At 41.9% G+C, this 20,912-nt stretch overlaps 1 protein-coding gene across 5 annotated transcripts in view; it reads right to left on the bottom strand.

The window, feature by feature from the left end:
- The window catches only part of SCLT1 (sodium channel and clathrin linker 1), a 304,861-nt gene that overhangs the window by 174,388 nt on the left and 109,561 nt on the right, over window positions 1–20,912 (bottom strand). For all 5 annotated transcript variants that reach the window (XR_008890865.1, XR_008890864.1, XM_056563484.1 and 2 more), the window contains 3 exons: window positions 15,131–15,205; window positions 13,758–13,903; window positions 3,945–4,137 (listed from right to left, as the gene is read on the bottom strand). Coding sequence is in view for 3 of the 5 variants with exons in the window: in XM_056563484.1 (XP_056419459.1) it covers window positions 3,945–4,137; window positions 13,758–13,903; window positions 15,131–15,205 (414 nt within the window). In the remaining 2 variants the exon portion in view is untranslated. The remainder of the gene's footprint in view (window positions 1–3,944; window positions 4,138–13,757; window positions 13,904–15,130; window positions 15,206–20,912) is intronic.

Genomic DNA, 20,912 nt, shown 5'->3' with positions numbered 1-20,912 from the left:
TAAACTCTCATGTACCGGTGTGAGATGAGATTTTCAAACCCATGCAACCTCACACCGGCCAGCGGGTCTTTATTGTGCCGGGACTACAGCTCTGATGTCCACTCATGGCCAGCTCAGGTGAGGAGGCCGAGAATGCAGGCGGCGGCAGGAAGGGTGGTTGTATATGTATGGTGTGAGTGTATGTGTGTATGATGTCTGTATTGTGTATGATATATGTGTGATATGTGTATGATGTCTGTGTATGATGTATGTGTGATGTGTGTATGATATGTGTATGATGAATGTGTGATGTCTGTGTATGATGTATGTGTGATATGTGTATGGTGTATGTGTGATTGATATGTGTATGATGTCTGTGTATGTGTGATGTGTGTATGTATGTATGTAATGTATGATGTGGGGGGGCTGCGGCGGGTGTATGTATGATGTGTGCATATGTATGGTGTATATGTATGGTGTGAGTGTATGTGTGATGTTTGTATGATGTCTGTGTGTGATGTGTATGTAATGTATGATGGGGGCAGCGGTGGGTGTATGTGTATAATGTATGATGTGGGGGGGCAGTGGCGGGTGTGTGTGTGTGTATGTATGTATGTATGTATGATATGGGGGCAGTGGCCAGTGTATGTATGATATGTGTATGTATGTTTTGTACAGGGGAGGACTGACACGTCGGGCATTAGGGCAGTGCCCAAGGGCCAGTGTCTTTATTTTTAGTGGCTTCTGGCCACCCGCACTAAATTGCACCCCCAGAATCCCACCCCCTTCATACTCGCCCGCCGACCAAATTCCTTTACCTCTTTCATTTAGCTCCCCTAATTCCTCCTAAGAAATATTTTAATACACTGTGTGGTGCTCTGGGATCCTTCTATTGGCAGGGAAATCCTCCCAGACTTGGTGGGGCCCTTCTCCAGGCTCCTAAATGGCATGGCGGCTTGGCTGCCCCTGATGTGTATAACTGTTTTCTTGTTTCTCAACTGGTCTACACAGCGTGGTGGATCGACCTGGATCTGTCAAATTCGGCTACAGCCTTGGCCAGAGCGCTTATGGGTTCCTATGAAGCTCTTACTAACTCACTCTACAGGTATCACTCTCACTCCTCTCTTCATCTCCCTCTTCAAATTATAGGCAAAGTGTGGTCCGTGGGGTCAGGCAAATTTCCGCAGCCTCTGGTATCTCCTAGGGCACTTTTGTGGGGGAATGTGCATTTTCCTCACTTGCATGGGTTACAGGAGGCCGGTTTCTGGGGAACTCATGGAGTCAAATTTTTGATCCACTTGTTTGGAGAGGATCAAGTTTTCTTATCCTTTTTGGACATAAAGGAACATTATAGCATCCCCGGAAATGCCTTTTATAGGTATCTTCCGCTTCGGCATGCTGTTCAGGCGCAGTTTGGCTCCTTGACGTTTACTCCTGTGTTTTGGTTAACAAATATGTCCTGTTGTACCAGGCATTGTATGTGAGTCGAAGGCGCCCTAAGAAGTTTGACAAGGTGTGGACCCCCTTGGCTCTTACTTGATGTGTCAGCTGACTCCCCGGCTAGATTGTCCCAGTAGGTCTTATGTGGTATGGTGCTGTCTTATATGGGAGGGGCTGGGTTGGGGTTATCGGAAAGTGTGCTTGACTGATTGCTTGGTTGTCTGTCTGTGCTGGGCCTTCTCCGGTCGGGTCTCAGATGTGCCCTTCTTTACTGTTGCTAAATGTTTATGCATACATTTGACTTCCTGTCATTATTGTGGAATCTGTCTCTGGGACCTACGGAGGCTGTTGTTTATCTTCTTTTTTACCTTGTTGGTAATGTCTGTTTCTCAAAGTGTAAAAACTAAATAAATACTTAAAAAAAAAAAAATATGTCTGTTTTCATAGAATTATGCAAAAAGCTGAATGAAGAAATACTATTCAATTTAATAAGATTACAATATATAATAATTGCTCTCCAAAAGCTCCAAGTGTTTGTATTGTTCAATTTAGCTGCATTTGCCATCTGTCTGTTGCAGTCATTTGCAGGGATACATTTGGCATTTTAAATTGTAATTTATGGAAAGTGCTCAGATTCTAATTACTGTATTGGTATTCACATAAATAAAACTTTAAATGGCCTTTTCGGACCAGAGATGTAACCAGTGTTTTCTTTCTACTTTTCTTTTTAACATAAAAAGCTGGCTTAGGGTGGGTAATTTTTGGATTCACAGCTGTGACAATTCAGTCTGTCCATGGTATTGTTTCTTTCCAGAGTTTCACTGAAAGAAATCCACCCGCTAATCAAACAGTCCTTGGCTTTATACTGTAAATAATATCTTTTTACTCATGTTTATTTATTTTCTGTAGCTTATAAAGGTATAGTGCCAGCATATTCCACAGCACCGTACAAAGACATCCAACCACTCATACCAGTGCCAGTCTCCAATGGGGCTAAGAATCAAATCTTCCCAACACACAAACACTGGGGATTAGTTCTGTAAGAGGCTAAAAAACCTCCTCCTCCTGGGGTGTGAGGGAACCACAGACATGGAAAATAGGATTTAGTGCCCATATACTGTGGGCCGAGAAAATGTCTCCCAACTTCCCCATACATATGCGAGAGTTGGAGAGAGAAAAAAACAAAACAAAACAGGGGGCACTCCCTTGTGTAGTAAATCAATTGGTGTGTAAACCCTCCACCACACTAAAGGGATATACTGACCTTAAAAAAATGAAAAAGCGGCATGTTCAACTCAAATATAGGTACCAGATGGGATGATAGAGCTGCTGCCCTCTGACCCTATCCTACTCTCAGACGGAGTGGATAAACAATAGAGGAATGGAAGAAACAAAGCAAAAAGTGGTATAGAAGGCGCTGCTCAGTGTAAATGCAATTACGGACACAGACAAACATAGGACAATATGTCGTTTTAAACAGACCTCGGCAGGATCATTATACCAGAACTCCGGCTTGTTTTTATAGTCCTCTGCGGTATATCTGGTGGACCTGAGGAAGGCACGGTACAGTGTTGAAACATGTTGTCCAAATTGTACAAAATAAAACTATATGTTGCCCTGTGCTTGCCTGTGGTCATAACTGTCTTTACACTGGGTAGCGCCTCCTAGACCACTTTTTACTTGGTTTCTTCCATCCCCATATATATTCCAGACTCAAATAGTTTATCTACTGTGAAAACAAAAGTTTATAGACATGCTGAACTCTAGCTGGGAGAAAGTCCTTTCAAATCTGCACATTCCGATAACTTTATTATATTGTTTGCAAGTAACTTAAAAGGGATTTTCCCACCTCATGTTTTCTGCTCCATGCATCTCTCTGTCCTGCTCTCACTTCCTGGTTTGGGCAGAGGGGTGGGACATTCAATTCATATAGGAAGGTCAAGCAAGCAGCACTCTGATGATGTGACCGCTGCTAACCTGAACATGTGCACTCCTGATGCAGCTAAGCAAAACTTTGTATGTATCACAGACAGCTCCTGGGCTTGTGTACTGTGCCTAGAGCCATCTGTAATGAGCCAACTCACAGTACACAATGCTATGCAGAGAGGGAGTGACATCTGCCTAACCACTGCTTTCAGAGTGGAGCGGTGGTCAGTAATTAAGGCAACCAAATGTACCCAAGGGGTATAGAGGAGCACCCAGAAAAGGAACAGCAGGCAAGTTTGCTAATAACATACATGTATTTGTAAAGTTATGTACTTCTGCAGACACTACAAGTTAGAGTTAGTTAGTATTGTTGCTGATGGGAATACACCTGATCAGTTTTTTCCCCAAGTGATAGAACATTAATGGCTTATTAATGGCTTATTCTAGCAATATGCAATCAGTATCTAAGGGGAATTTTATACACACACATATACATATATATATATATATATATATATATATATATATATATATATATATATATAAGAAAAGAGAAAGTTAATGCATGTGTGTGCACACAACCTTATCCTGAACATTACCTGAAACGTGACTTTTTGCTGTGCTTCTGTAGCTGACTTTTTCCATTCCTCCACATCTTTCCTCAACTGTTGATTTTCCTGCATGAGTTTCAACCTTTCTTCACTCACAGAGCTACTCTCTTTTCTTTCTGACTCCAAAACCTCGTTCAGCTTTTGAATAGTTTCATGGCACCTTGACAACTCCTCTTCAGAGCTAAAAATACAAATGTAATTTTTAAGCCTATAAAACATGTGGTGTTACATTAAAGGAATCTCCAAGATATAAATACTTAAATACTTAGCATATATGTCGAGGGGGGGGGGGGGGGGGTTTGGGATTGCAATGGCCGAAATGCCCCCTCCATGCAACTCTATGGGAGAGACAGAAAATCCCAAGTGCAGCACTTCAGCTCTCCCATAGAGATGCACTGAGGGGGGAGCTATTGCTTTGTATGGTGGTCGACACGCCCCATTCCGGAGAAGAGCTTGTTTTTCAAAAACTGCATCAAGTTTATTCCACATGAGAAAAGAAATGAATTAGGGGACCGGAGTCAGATGGTGACTCCAGCATCTTTTAAAAAATTTTTTTAAGTATGCTCAAACTGTAGTGTGTACTCACCTACTGTGTCCAGCAATGCCTCTGGTGTCCTGCTCAGGACCCCCCAGCAACCATTTTCTTGAGCCGCAGCTTGACGTGTCAGGCCCATGAAGCACACGGGTCCAGTGTGCGACACTGCCGTTAACCAAATCGCTGGCCACATCGTTGTCCCGCCTTAGCCATCGATTTGCTAAGCAGCAGAGTGACACATCGGGCCCAGTAGCTTCCTGGGCCCAACAGAGGATCACTGCGAAGGACAGGAGCAGGAAACTGGAGGCATCGCTGGTGCGCAGGAGGTGAGTCAAGGCTTGTATTGTGATATACTACAGAATGGGCATACTTTAAAAAAAAAAAAAAAATAAAAGGGCCACATCCTGGCATGCCTCCTTGTTGGACTCACCTCCAAGCCCCTTAATGACTGATCTACAGACCTCTGTAAGTGTGCCAGACAAGGATATTTTAGCAATCATCATCAGCTCAAGGAGTGGTATAATTTGCTTTTATACCCCAACAGTTATCTAATGGTGTCTGCAGCTTTAAGAAGCAAAGATTCCCTCTTAAAACCTGTCAATTAAGTTTCGGCATTCATGTATTAAATACGGTCATAGATAGCTAGGTAGACCTGCTATGAGATGCCATTTCTGAACACAAACCTACATTTTACACTTCAGGAGTAAGAAGAAAGAAAGTACAAACTCTCCATATGGATAAATATATAAAGGGTCAGAAGCGGCTATGATTAGGCAATCAGCATTTTATACAGCAAGCAAACCAGAGGATAATGTTTATTTTACAAAAGTTTATATCTTCCTAAAAAAACATTGCATCATTACTTTTCTTTCAGCCTGCACACTTTTAGAAGACAAAATGCAGGGGGAAACTATTCTCCAAAATGCCACAGATCAGCAGGCTGTGATCCATGTATTCTGCCTAGGAATAATGTGCTAATCAAAAGTGACTGCGGGTAAAATCAGAATATAATATTGTCATCTTGCAGTTACTAATTCAGGACATGGAACAATAGCTTAAAGTGTCTGAGCTTTGATTTGCATCAGATCCGAACAGTGGAGCTCTTTAGGTAGTCTGAATCCAGACAGAAAAATATGCCCTTTGGAGAATTACAATTGTAACTGTAATCACAACTTTTCAGAAAAAGGTATTACATATAGATTTATGCAGCTGGAAAGCTAAAAGTGCTCATAAAAAAACTAGAGTATAAAAATCTCGAAGAAAGAATCACATAAAAAGGGATAGCAGTCATAAAAAAGCAAGCTGGAAGTTATGGGCTAATAATATTTTTCTTCTATGACTAAACACATTATTTTCAGTAAATAAAATATTAGAAGGTGCTGAGACTGTGTAAGAAGACGATTTACCAACATCTCAAAGTACTGAGTAAATGTATAGAAGATACCATAAAGACAACCGGAGACTATAGAAGTCAAAGTCGGGTACAGAGATGAGCAGCAGAGAATAGACATGTCCCCGCGGTGCGCTGACTGCGCTAGGAGCAGGGCAGCACCGGGGGAAGTGTCGGGTGGCAGCGGTGAATGAATGAATGAAGCCTAAATGCGGTCTTCTTCATTCATTCATTCATTTACCGATGCCGGTTCCCGACTTGTCCCGCTGCTGCCCTACTCCAAGAAGATGAGGAGCAGGCAGTGGGAGGGGAAATAAGGACACTGGAATTATATGAATTATTATAAACACACTGGGGACAAATTACTTATTATAAATAGAGTTGAGCGAACTTACAGTAAATTGGCTCATAGCGAATCTCGCAGCTCGGCTGTTGATTACTTACTTAGTCCGTGTAATTTAGTTCAGCTTTCCAAGGGATCTGGTTGCCTGGAAAAGTCCGGGATGACAATCTTAGGTCTCCTAGGTCTGTACCAACCTTTTCCAGGCAACTGGAGCCCTTGGAAAGCTGAACTAATTTATGCAGACTAAAGTAATCAACAGTCGAGCTGCGAGGTTCGCTACGAGCCAATTTACTGTAAGTTCGCTCAACTCTAATTATAAACACACTGGGGCCAATGAATTATTATAAAACACACTGGTGCCAATGAATTATTATAAAACACACTGGTGCCAATGAATTATTATAAAACACACTGGTGCCAATGAATTATTATAAAACACACTGGTGCCAATGAATTATTATAAAATACACTGGTGCCAATGAATTATTATAAATATACATGGGGGAAATATATTTGGGGCTCAAATTAGTAGTTTAACCTGTTAAGGACCCAGGGCGTAAACTTACGCCCTGAGTCCCGGTCCTGCGATATAACGCGGGGTCACACGGTGACCCCGCATCATATCGGGGCGGGCCCGGCATCATAGTGAAGCCGAGACCCGCTGCTAATAGCGTGCGGCTAAAAACGAAAGTAAAAGTGCCCAGCTAGCTCAGGGAGCTGTTCGGGATCGCCGCGATATAATCGCGGCATCCCAAACAGCTGTAGCACAGGAGGAAGGTCTCTTACCTTCTCGTGCGCTGTCCGATCGCCGAATGAATGCTTCAAGCCTGAGATCCAGGCTTGAGCAATCAATCGCCGAAAACACTGATTGATCCATTCCTATGGGGATGCATCAATCAGTGTTAAAGATCAGTAAATGCAATGTTATAGCCCCCTATAGGAGCTATAATATTGCATAAGAAAAGTGTAAAAAAATCATTAACCCTTTCAATTATCCCTTCCACTTATAAAAGTTTGATTCACCCGGCATTTCCGAGAATGAAAAAAAAAAACAGTGTAAATAAAAATAAACATGTGGTATCGCCGCGTGTGGAAATGTCCGAATTATAAAAATATACCGCTTTTTAAACCGCACGTTTAATGGCGTACGCGCCAAAAAATACCAAAGTCCAAAATAGCGCATTTTTGATCACTTTTTATACCACAAAAAAGTGATCAAAAAGTCTGATCAGAACAAAAATGGTACCGCTAAAAACTTCAAATCACGGCGCAAAAAATGAGCCCTCATAGCGCCCTGAACACAGAAAATAAAAATGTTATAGGGCTCAGAAAATGACAATTTTAAACGTACACATTTTCCTGCATGTATTCATGATTTTTTTCTGAAGTGATACAAAATCAAACCTATACAAGTAGGGTATAATTTTAACCGTATAGACCTACAGAATAAAGATAAGGGGTCATTTTTGCCTAAAAATTTACTGCGTAAAAACTGAAGCCCCCAAAACTTATAAAATAGTGTTTTTTCATCAATTTTGTCACACATTGATTTTTTTTCCTGTTTCACCGTAGATTTTTGGGTAAAATGACTAAAGTCATTACAAAGTAGAATTAGTGACGCAAAAAATAAGCCATCATATAGAATTTTAGGTGAAAATTTTAAAGAGTTATGATTTTTTAAAGTTAAGGAGGAAAAATTTAAAATGAAAAAACGGAAAAAGCCCTGGTCCTTAAAGGGTTAAAATCCCCGCTGGGAGCCCTGAATGGCTCCTCAGTGACGGCCATTCAGGGCTCCCGGCAGGGAATTTAAAAGTGAAAGTAAAAATACACCGTACATCGCAGAGGAGCGGAGCATGCCACCAGCTCCCCTGTTTAACCTCCCTGGCGGTATGATTCTGTCTGGAAATGTGTACCAAAAGCGGTACAATTTTTTTTAACTCAATTTCACATCTCCCTCCGCCCATTTCACATCTCCCCCGTCACATTCCCCTCTCCCTTTTCACATCCCTGTCACATTCTCCCCCCCCCCTTGTCACATTCTCCCCCTTCATGTTACATTCCCCTCCGCCTGTCACATCCCCCCCCTTGTCACATCCCCCCTTCATGTGACATTACCCTCCCCCCCTGTCACATCCCCCCTTCATGTCACATTCCCCTCCCCCCCTGTCAAATCCCCCCCCTGTCACATCCCCCCCCAGTCACATTCCCCCCTTGTCACATTCCCCCCTTGTCACATTCCCCCCTTGTCACATTCCCCCCAGTCACATTCCCCCCACTCACATTCCCCCCCAGTCACATTCCCCCCCCTGTCACATTCCCCCCCCTGTCACATTCCCCCCCCTGTCACATTCCCCCCCCTGTCACATTCCCCCCCCAGTCACATTCCCCCCCAGTCACATTCCCCCCCAGTCACATTCCCCCCCCCCCCCCAGTCACATTCCCCCCTTGTCACATTCATCCCCCCCCCTTGTCACCTTGTCCTGCAGCAGTATACACGGGGTTTGCCGGCAGATTTCAAACCCAGTGTATTTGCTGCAGAACAAGCCCTTTCCCCTTCAGCCAATCACAGGCTTTACACCACTGCGGCCTGTGATTGGCTGAAAAGTGAAAGGTCCTAGAAGATGAATAGTGAAGAGAGGACACCCCGGACCGCACGGAGGGGAACGACATCTGCAGGGACCGGGACTAGGTGAGCAAAAGGTTTTTTTATTTTACTACTTCTTCCCTTTACACTTAGTTCAGTGTTTATCTAACAGGGGGCCTCCAGCTGTTGTGAAACTACTACTCCCAGCATGCCCGGACAGCCTTTGGCTGTTCGGGCATGCTGAGAGTTGTAGTTTTGGAACAGCTGGAGGCCCCCTGGTAGGGAAACACTGACTTTTAGTATTTTTCTTTACCTGCTCTGGCCGGCCCCCGCAACGGGAGCCGACCAGAGCAGATAATCGCATGTTTTCCCGGGGGGCCGCATCGCTACATCGCATTGCTTTTGCGATATATCGTGCAGCCCGGCCAGGAACTCTGCAATTCTACCCCGAGCGTGACTCGGGGTTACCGATCCTGGCAGGGAAAATTAACCCCGAGTCACGCTCGGGAATACCGCTCAGGAGGTTAATAACTCAGAAGTGAGACCCGATGCGATCAATCCCTCAGCTCCTGTACTACAATCCCCATCATGGAACAGTGTACAAACACTAATGTAGCCTCCCCAGCCACCGGCAGACTCCCTCAGCCAGGGAACTACTACTCCCATCATGGAAACAAGTCTGTACCATGATGGAAGTAGTAGTAGTCCCTCAGCACTGCAGGAGTCTGCTGATGTCACCTCTTCTGAGTATGCTCAGAAGTAAAAACGGATATTATAATCCAGGAGCACCGACCGATATTTTTTTAGGGCCGATACCGATAATCGGTGGAGGTTAGGGCCGATAGCCAATAACTTATACCGATATTCCGGTATAAGTTATCGGCTATTTATCCCCCCGCGACACCGCTGCAGATCATTGATTTAAAGCGGGCGCTTTAAATCAATACACTGCAGTGGCTTTTGCGGTGCCATAGACCGCCGCCGCCACCACCCGCTTCTCTCCCACTACCTGTCAGGGTGGTCCGGGCCATCCTTCCTTCCTGTAGTGTCCGGTGGCATTTCGGGTGGAGGGTGAACCGGTCCGGGCTGTCCTTCTCCGGGGGTCATCTTCTCCTCTCCGGGCAGGCTCCAGCCTAGTAATGCAGCATAGACGCCGCTGCGCAGTGACGCCCGTGCGCAGCGACGCACCTGATGTCGCGGCGTCTATGCAGCGTACTAGGCTGGGGCCTGCCCAGAGTGGAGAAGAGGACCCCGGAGAAGGACAGCCCGGACCGGTTCACCCGCCACCCGGAATGCCGCCGGACACTACAGGAAGGATGGATGGCCCGGACCACCCCCATTACGGGTAAGTTAAATTTTTTTTTTTTATTGACTCAGAGGGTGGGGGAGGGGCCCGAACGGTATAGCGGCATGGGCAAAAATCCATACCGGTATACCGCCCAGCACTACGGTGGGGGGTGCGACGCGGTGCGTGGGTCGGGGGGGGGGGGCAGGGGGCTTGGTCGCGGTGGGGGGCGGTGCGGGGGGCGGGGCATTATCGGCTTGTTGGCAAGGTAATTGCCGATACCGATAATGCCCAAAATTGTGATTATCGGCCGATAATATCGGCCATACCGATAATCGGTCGATCCCTAGTGCAAACGGATGACATTAAAGGCTCATCCATTTGCCATAGACTTCAATGTTAAAAATAATGGCCGTTATTCCACCACGGAATAAAAATTTGTGCTTGTGACGTTTTTTCTTCCGTCACAAATAACGCACTATTCATAACGGGCTATAACGGATATTCAAAAAATCCCATAGACATCAATGGGATTTTGTAACTGCCGTCTAACAGCAGTTTTTTAAGGGTTTTCTAACAGAAGTTTATAGCGGATCTATAGGCTGCTTTCACACTATATAATTTTTCCGTTTTAAAGACCCGTTATAATGTTCCGTTAAGGAAACCCTTAAAACCGGCCATTACCAAATTCCATACGGCTGTTCCAAATCCGAATCAAGTCTATGGGATTTTGTGATTAGCCGTTATGACCCATTAATGCCGTTATGAATGATGGACGTTATTTTGTGATGGGGGAAAAAACGGTACATGCAACATTTTTCTCCCGTCACAAAATAATGTCGGTTAAAAGATATAAATTTCCTATATATATATATATATATATATATATATATATATATATAATAAAATAATCCTGGAATCTTGCAGTTTTCATTTTGGTCTCTAAGCGAAATATTAAGTGGATACTTCCTATTCTGTAGAGAGATCAATATCCTCCTTATAGTTACATAGTTACATAGTTAGTACGGTCGAAAAAAGACATATGTCCATCAAGTTCAACCAGGGAATTAAGAGGTAGGGGTGTGGCGCGATATTGGGGAAGGGATGAGATTTTATATTTCTTCATAAGCATTAATCTTATTTTGTTCCAGGAATGTATCTAATCCTGTTTTAAAGCTGTTAATTGTTCATGCTGTGACCAGTTCCTGAGGTAGACCGTTCCATAAATTCACAGTCCTCACGGTAAAGAAGGCGTGTCGCCCCTTGAGACTAAACTTTTTCTTCTCCAGACGGAGGGAGTGCCCCCTCGTCCTTTGGGGGGGTTTAACCTGGAACAGTTTTTCTCCAGTTTTTGTATGGGCCATTAATATACTTATATACGTTTATCATATCCCCCCTTAAACGTCTCTTCTCAAGACTAAACAATTGTAACTCCTTTAATCGCTCCTCATAGCTAAGATGTTCCATGCCCCATATTAGTTTAGTCGCGCGTCTCTGCACCCTTTCCAACTCCGCAGTGTCCCTTTTATGGACAGGTGCCCAAAACTGAACAGCATATTCCAGGTAAGGCCGTACCAATGATTTATAAAGGGGGAGTATTATGTCCCTGTCCCTTGAGTCCATGCCTCTTTTGATACATGACAATATCCTGCCGGCTTTGGAAGCAGCAGCCTGACATTGCATGCTATTCTGTAGTCTGTTATCACAGACAAGAGTGCAATGAAAGGTGATACCAGTGATTTATCTAGGATTAGGCCATTCACAAAACTCCCTGACATACTTGTTTAATGACTTTTGTACAGGTCACAGAGCATTATTAAACAGGGGTGTGGAAATTTTATAAAAAACTACTTGTCCACGGGACTAAAATGGAGCAAGTCCAGCCAGGCTCTATCAATGACAGAGCGGGACAGCAGAGAACAGAGGTAAGCCCTTCGGCTACCTCTATAGTGGCTCTCCCCCCACGATCGTGCTGCGGGGGGCGATCCACCCCACTAGCCCACCAGGGAGCAGCGGCGATCTAAAGGGTTAATAGCCGTGCTGGCTATTAGCGGCGGCCCCCGGCTACTGAAAACAGCCGGGGCTGCAGAGTATGGAGCGGGCAGGAATCCCGAGCCCGCTCCATACATACTGCAGAGCGCCGCATGCATCTCCCCATGCAGACGTGCCTCCTCCCCTCAGCTCTCCGAAGCAACAGCTGTGGGGAATTGAAGGCAGATGACGCAGGTCTGCACGGGGAGCAAGAAGCCACGCCCCCTCATCTCCCCAAGCACGTCTGCAGAGCAGGGGAGAGAAGACATACACAGCTTCTCATCTCCCCTGCTCTGCTTCAGAGGACACAGGTTTTTACAGCCGGGGGCTGCAGAGTATGGAGCGGGCAGGAGTCGGCAGCCCGCTCCATACAGACTGCAGAGGTCCGGGCGACTTGTCAGGTCTGGCCCTGCTTGCCCGAAGCCGGGCTATGGGCCGGACAAATTCACCTGCCCGGCGCCCGGCACTGCTTGTCCCGGGCGTTGGGCGATAGGAATTCCACATCCCTGCTAAAAAAAACTCCCACAGAATTCAATAGGGCCCCCTCCAGTCTTTTAGAACTATGTCCATTGCTGTTAAGCATATCTTAACCACAATGTTTTTAAAGCAACTGCAGCAAGTGAGAGATCCACATAAACTAAAATTAAATAATAATAATTTAAAAATGACAGAAAACGGAAACATATCAAACTGTTACAGTATCTGGCTTTAACCAGTAAAACAAATCTAGGTGAAACATTCCCTTTAAGGCCACACAGACTAAAGTGACTCAAATACTCTAAAATATATTATGCTACAATCCTGCCTTCACTGCTATCCTGAGAATAAGAAAATGCTGGTCCCCTGCTCCCATGTGCATTCTCTATACACCACTAAACAGAAGAAAAACTTTTTACAACTTTATAGACCCTATAAATCCATCAGAGCATTACAAACAAATAAAACACCTGAAGGATTGATGTTTCTGAAAAAGCATCAAAGCTCTTCTGTGCCAATAGTAGCAGCACAGATCTCTTTTATGGTACATGAGACTGGTTCTCCAGAACGATGATCAGAAATGACCAAGGTGCATGACATGGGCTTGTGGTGCCAGTTTCCATTTGATTCTAATAATATGTGAAGTTTAAGACAAATGTTGGTATATGCAGCAATAGCTATATATTTTATTGGTTTATGTGCAAAAAAAAATGTTCATGACATTTCTGTTTTCTCAAAAGTTTCATTGTCAAAAACTTGTTTAAAAGTTAGGAACATTTTGAGACAATCATTAACAAGCAAAATACCAAATACATTGGAAGTGTAGTTGGCATAATCTTTCTGCACATCTGTGTAGACAGATTTAAATATCAATTTTTAGATGTATAGACTGACATGAATCACGGTGGTGTTTCATAATAACCTTATGACAAAAATAAGAAAGGGCACCCTGTAAGTGCAATTTTTCCAAATTGCAGTATTTACAGTTAGCATGTAAAAGACATTTTGTTTATTCTGAAAGCAAAATACTGGGTGGCCTTATCGCATAATGATGCACTATTCTCCACAGAATGCTAATCTACATAGTCATCTTGGAAACCTTCAGCAGCACTTGACTGTCCCCAGATATAATTGATGGTTAAAAGGGTTTGCTCACTTTAGTTCCAGTTGCTTCATTTTCTTTTGCACTGTACTCAGACTTATCTTGAGGTCATCTTTTGTGCGTTCGGCAATCAGGCATCGCTGCTGTAGCTCCTCCAGCTTCCTATAATCTCTCTCATTTCCCCGGCCTTCTCGATACACCTGCAACAAGAGATTGGATCACGTTGGCAATAGATTACTATGAAGGATTGAAATGTAGTCACTGGATAAGAGCCAAGTCAGAAAGTCAAAAGCAAAATGAAAAAACTTCATATAGAGTGTATCAAAGAAGAAATTTGTGTTTGCTTGTTAAATTTGATACTTTTTGCCAGAATATTTCCATAAGAGCTTGGATACAAGGTGAAACACAAACCTAGAAAATAAGGACGTTACTACTGGTGAACAAGTGGAGTGTCTGAGTTAGAAAAAAAAAAAGCTGCTCCATATGCTCTTATATACTCGTCTTGGAATCAGGCTTACAGTGCTGAAAAGGATCAAGGTAAAAAATATTCGTTTAACCCCTTAAAAGGGTTGTTCAGCGAAAGAAACAACCTGTGTATAGTGTCAAAAGGCTTAACAAAGTAACTTACCAATATAATGTCATAGGACACAGATCTCTCCACATGAGCTCTGCTCTCCCCCTTATAATCAGACCTCTGTCTTTGCACCACCCCTCCTCTTTTGCCTGCTAAGGGAGAGACCAGTAATATGGAGGGGGAGCTCCTATTACTGCTCATTAGATTTTAAGGCAGAAGGAAACCTCTAAACACTTCTTGCAGCTTTAAAAACCTATGGAGTAGTAATATGAGCTCACTTCTTAACATAAATGGTCCTATCCTCAGCAAACAGGAGGGGAGGGGTGCAGGGAGGGAGCTATGCTTTCACAGAATGTGCCAGGATGTCACATCTACAAGCCAGACAGCTCAGCGGATGATGGAGAGATCTGTGAAGTATGCCTATTAACATTATTTCAGTAAGTAGCTTTATTCTACTTTTTGACACCACACAGATTGTTTTGCTGGACAACCCTTTGTATACACCGCATTTTTGCACCTTTTAATAGCCATAAGTCTTACAAATTTTCACCTAGAGGGCCACATGAGACCCAATTATACTTTATAATGACATCACTCATTTTACCACATAATCTATGATTATCGGCACCCCCGTCCGCCTATGAACTATTGATGACCTATCCTGGGGATATTTCCATGGAGAACCTCTTCAAGTATGTTTGTCCAGGGCAGTAGGATATCCCTTATTTCACATCAGTAAATAAAAAAATAAAAAAAGACAAAACCATATTTCACAATTACCCACCCTGTGCTCCCAAAGATAAGTGCTCAGGGATGAATACATAAAAAAATGTTTTTATATATATTTTTTTACCTTCTCCAGTTCTTCCTCTGCTGCTCGCTTGTCTCTTAAGGCACGCTCAATAAGGCTTTGCTTCTCAGCACATTCCTTTCCGGAAAAACATAATTATTTCATTATAACACAAGTCTTTTTATTTGCTCTTTAGAGGTGGATTACACAATTTCCTGATTGGGCACTATCAGAACCAAAAACTTTTTATATGTTGTTCATCTTGGCTCAACATTAACCTTTCTAATATAGTTGATAACAAAACTTTAATCCATTTGATAGAAATCATGGCTTTTAAAAAAAGACCACTAGGAAACCCCATACCATGCTGAACACAATCCTCCTGTCCAGCTGCAGGATTATCTTTGCCCCTACTGAAGCACAGGTTGGGACAAAGTCCTGTAAGTGAGGGTGGGGCTAGCACTCATATGTGCTCACTCTTGTCCTGTCAGACAGAGAGGGGTTTCAGAGCAGCCTGCATTGATTGAATGAAGAGACCCAGCACAGCACAACAGACTCAGGAAAGAAGTGAATGCATGGTGAGTGAGGGTGGGCTCAGTGCTTGCCTCAGAGACACCCCTTCCTAAATAGTGGATGTCAGAATGAGTCCGCAGCAGAACAGAAGGATTTGTGAAGCAAATACAGAAGCTAGACACACAAAAAATAAAACATGTAAAGAATGACCTAGTGAGTAACATATATAAGCATTATTTTTTTCTGTGATAGGACAGGTACCCTTTAATATTATATTTATTTGAAAAACATGTACCGTAATTGAACATCTGAACATCACAATAATGCCAAATAAAATACAGTAACAGGAGTAGGTAAAAAACAAATTGGTAAGAAAAAGGTCTGGGAAGGTATTGTACTTTATTGTATCATTGTAAAGAGTAACCATAATAGAGCCAACTGGTAAGGGCTGGGAGGCTCTGAACTGAATACAGGATGTGAATTATTCGGTTTCCTATGATACCCTGAAAGATTCTCAAGCCATACATTGTTCCCCTCCCACACACGCTTGGCATTTTTTAGCAACGGACATTTTTGACATTTTTTTTTAAATCATAATTTTTAATGAAATATTTTTATGTATGTGTATCATTGTCTCTTTTATATATACCGTATATATATTTTTATATATATATTTATATATAATAGTGTTCAGACTTTCTATGCAACTATTTATTTATATTTTAGCATTTACACTATATATGTATATGCAGAACCTTCTCTTGCCTATGTATCACATCTTGAATAAATACGGTACCCAATACGACAAGATGAAGTGGTTACCTTTCTTCCACCACTGTTCCATTTTTATAAATTGTTTATACATCTTCATATATTGCTGATATATTTGATCCATATCAGTTATTTTTTCCCCATTTTTGTTTATCCATCCTCTTTTTTATGTTATTTTAGATCTAGTCTCTAAATACTGACACTGACTTTCATCCTCCACCTCAGGAAGATAATGACAAAATATCATCTATTTTGCACTATATATATTGCATATGAACCATGCACTGTTGCACAATTTTTTGGTTATTTTGCCTTAGTGGAGTAGAGTATTACCCCCTCTTACTTGTTTTTCCACTGCGGTGTAATTGCCCAAGTCTTAGTGGATCACAATTTATCCCATCCATTCCATCTTCATATCTATTTTTATTTTCATTTTATCTATGTGCTGTTTATCACATGCCACCATCACCCTCTATCCAAATCTACTTTTGTATAGTACATATTTTCTTTTTCTCAGAATATTTCCATATATTTTCACCTTCTATACACATTGTAACAAAACCTCTACTGTTCTTTTTCCTAGTTTTCCTTTTATCCTAACTGTTCTACTTTTTGATCCAATTCTTTGAATCCCTACCTTTCTTTGATCATACCACTTATTGATTTTACGGTATATAAGGACCACAACTACCAGTATAGTACAGCTACTGAGGAAAGGAGGAGCCTCCTGAAACGCGTCTGGCCTTGTATTACAACCCCTATCCTATACCAAGTGACTTCTCCCCTACAGAGATCATCATTTACAAGTACACCCTCGCTTGCTTTTTGGCCATTATTCAAACCCAGCGACTTTTCCACCACTTGAGCGCACTCAGCATCATCTGGAGCAACTGACAGGGCACATAGGGACGCTGCTCCCGAGCCCCAATACGAGGACACTGCTTCTGCTCACGAGGACACCGCTCCTGCTCTCAAGTGCTCGATGAGCCGGGCTGCTTGCTAAACAGCGACTGCCCCGCACATCTGGAGTCGTTGGGAGCAGTACGAGCAGAGGGGACAGCGTGCCACACCGGTGCCCAGCCGGACTGGTGAACGGGACACAGTCCCAACATCTTTCTTAACAGGAACGCAAGCTGCAAAGCAGCCAATGTACACTGTGAACTTGTATTATGACAATATTACTGTGATAACATCTTTCTCCACCCAGAATAAAGGAACAGTGAATTTACCAACCACTACAAGATAGTGGTATACACCTTTTCACAGGATTGCCTGATTTACAGGATTGGACATACTGCTTTGCCATTTTTTTCCCCTTACAGGAATATTTATTAGAGCACGGACATTTATCTATAGGATCATTGCATATTTTGCACAACAGGGGATTGTAATACTTCCTAAAATTATTATTGTTTTTACTGCTTATATACAATTTTTTATCACTTTCTGAGTAGAAGACAATCGCAAGGGCCCTGTGACATCCCTAATCCCTATTAATAAATTGCAGATTTTATCAGCTATTTATTTAGTAGTGGCCAGATCATTTTTCCCTACTCTATTTACTGTTTTACTTTTTACCCTTCTCCTTCTTTACCCCACCCCTCGTCCTTTATCTCTTTTTTCCCCCCTTTTCCTTTCCTTTCCTTTTTCTAAATGCAATGTCACTGACAGTTGGACACAATAGTGTCCTATAGCTAATTTCTACCAGAATTACACTAAAGCATGTAGCTAAAATTTATAATTTTATTAAATCCTCATTAAAAAACCCAATAACAATAATATGAATAATTTGTATCCACACAAAAGAAAGAGAAAGTTCTCCTATGATGAACAACTGTAAATCCCAACGCGTTTCCCCGTGTAACTTATGATATACAACGGTTCATCAGGGGATGACAACAACAGTATAAAAATATACCTAATAAGCACAGAGATATGGAGGAACAATATATATATATATATATGCAGATAGGGTCAGGCTGCTCACCACTCTCGCGTTTGCTGCGCTATCCCGTGCTGCGGACACCGGTACCGCTCCCGGCTTAGTAGAACTCTCACAGAAAAGAAAACGTCCGGCACTCGAGAAAATGCAGGTAAAACTTGTCAATGGCTTTATTCACACGCTTAGGCAGGACACAATCTGACGCGTTTCGCACCCTCTGGTGCTTAATCGTAGATAGACACACATTCAAAAATGCAGGTTAAAATACACATGAGTTTGGTCACATGACCACATGGATCTTAATTAAAAACAGTTGGTTACAAAACATGGCATGGGGAATCATGATCACATTTAATCGTTCAAGGAGAGTTCACACCAGGATGCAATCAATGCGGCTTTCACATTTTAAGTAAAATTCAAATTTAAATGGTCCAAAGACTAATCTACCAATACTACCGATATTCATATTTATGTAGGGGTGCATATTTAACCGTAATACGCAATTTAAACTTTATCTACACATCAAAAAATCCGAGATATTATTATATATAAATCGATAACCGCATGGTGTATGTCACACCATGTGAACACCCCCCTATATAATTTGCGACAATTCAAAATTTATCGTATATACCGATATTCATATTGGTTTAGAGGTACATATTTACCGAAATAAGCACTTTGAACTATATGTAGACATCAAAATCCGAGATATTTATATATATAAATCGATAACCGCATGATATGCATCACGTCGTGTGAACATCCCCCTATAATTTACAATAATTCTAAATTTATTGTATATGCACAGGAAACGAAGAATAAATATTAAACCGGGGACTAGGCTTACATGATTAAGGATAAATTGTGTACATCCACTATATTTACTTATTCCATTTATGCACACGTTAACATTAAATCCAATCTTTTATTTAATCCTTGCGGGAATCTTGTTCCCAAGAGGAACATCCAATGTGCCTCTCTATTGTATAATTTCTTTCTAAGATCGCCTCCCCTAGGTCCTAAGGTGACTTTTTCTACTCCCAATACTCGTAAATGGGTGGTGTCCCCTGAATGGGACTCTCTAAAGTGACGTGACAGCATGGACATGTTTGTCAAACTACTTTTAGCATCCGTGATATGTTTCCTAAACCTCACTTTTAATGAATTCCCCGAGCATCCTACATATTGCAAGTTACACGCAGTGCATGTGGCTACATATATGATGGATTTAGTATTACAATTGATGTATTGATGTATATTGTATGTTCTATTTGTTGTGCAAGACGTTACAGTATTTGTATTCACCATATGTGTACATGTGATACATCTGGTATGACCACATTTGCGGTTACCTATATTCCTCAACCAGTCCCGATCCTTTACACTTTCCTTTTGACTAATAAATAGACTGGGTGAGACTCTGGTTCCAATAGTGGGGCCTCTCCTGGACACAATAGAAATACCTTCTGATAATAAGTCTCTTAATATTGGGTCTGTTTCTAATACCGGGATATATCTATTTATTATTTTCTTAATTTGTCCAAATTGAGTACTGTATGAGGTCACGAAAAATGGTGGTCTATCTTTACTCGAATTTACATTTTCATTTGTATTTTTATCCGATATATCTCCAACTTTATGTGAGTCCCTTCTGTTCTGATGCCTGTTCTGATATATCGGATAAAAATACAAATGAAAATGTAAATTCGAGTAAAGATAGACCACCATTTTTCGTGACCTCATACAGTACTCAATTTGGACAAATTAAGAAAATAATAAATAGATATATCCCGGTATTAGAAACAGACCCAATATTAAGAGACTTATTATCAGAAGGTATTTCTATTGTGTCCAGGAGAGGCCCCACTATTGGAACCAGAGTCTCACCCAGTCTATTTATTAGTCAAAAGGAAAGTGTAAAGGATCGGGACTGGTTGAGGAATATAGGTAACCGCAAATGTGGTCATACCAGATGTATCACATGTACACATATGGTGAATACAAATACTGTAACGTCTTGCACAACAAATAGAACATACAATATACATCAATACATCAATTGTAATACTAAATCCATCATATATGTAGCCACATGCACTGCGTGTAACTTGCAATATGTAGGATGCTCGGGGAATTCATTAAAAGTGAGGTTTAGGAAACATATCACGGATGCTAAAAGTAGTTTGACAAACATGTCCATGCTGTCACGTCACTTTAGAGAGTCCCATTCAGGGGACACCACCCATTTACGAGTATTGGGAGTAGAAAAAGTCACCTTAGGACCTAGGGGAGGCGATCTTAGAAAGAAATTATACAATAGAGAGGCACATTGGATGTTCCTCTTGGGAACAAGATTCCCGCAAGGATTAAATAAAAGATTGGATTTAATGTTAACGTGTGCATAAATGGAATAAGTAAATATAGTGGATGTACACAATTTATCCTTAATCATGTAAGCCTAGTCCCCGGTTTAATATTTATTCTTCGTTTCCTGTGCATATACAATAAATTTAGAATTATTGTAAATTATAGGGGGATGTTCACACGACGTGATGCATATCATGCGGTTATCGATTTATATATATAAATATCTCGGATTTTGATGTCTACATATAG

This window comes from Hyla sarda, chromosome 1 (assembly GCF_029499605.1).
Source record: "Hyla sarda isolate aHylSar1 chromosome 1, aHylSar1.hap1, whole genome shotgun sequence".
In the NCBI taxonomy this organism is placed as follows: Eukaryota; Metazoa; Chordata; class Amphibia; order Anura; family Hylidae; genus Hyla; species Hyla sarda.
This window is presented reverse-complemented; position numbering and strand designations above follow the sequence as displayed.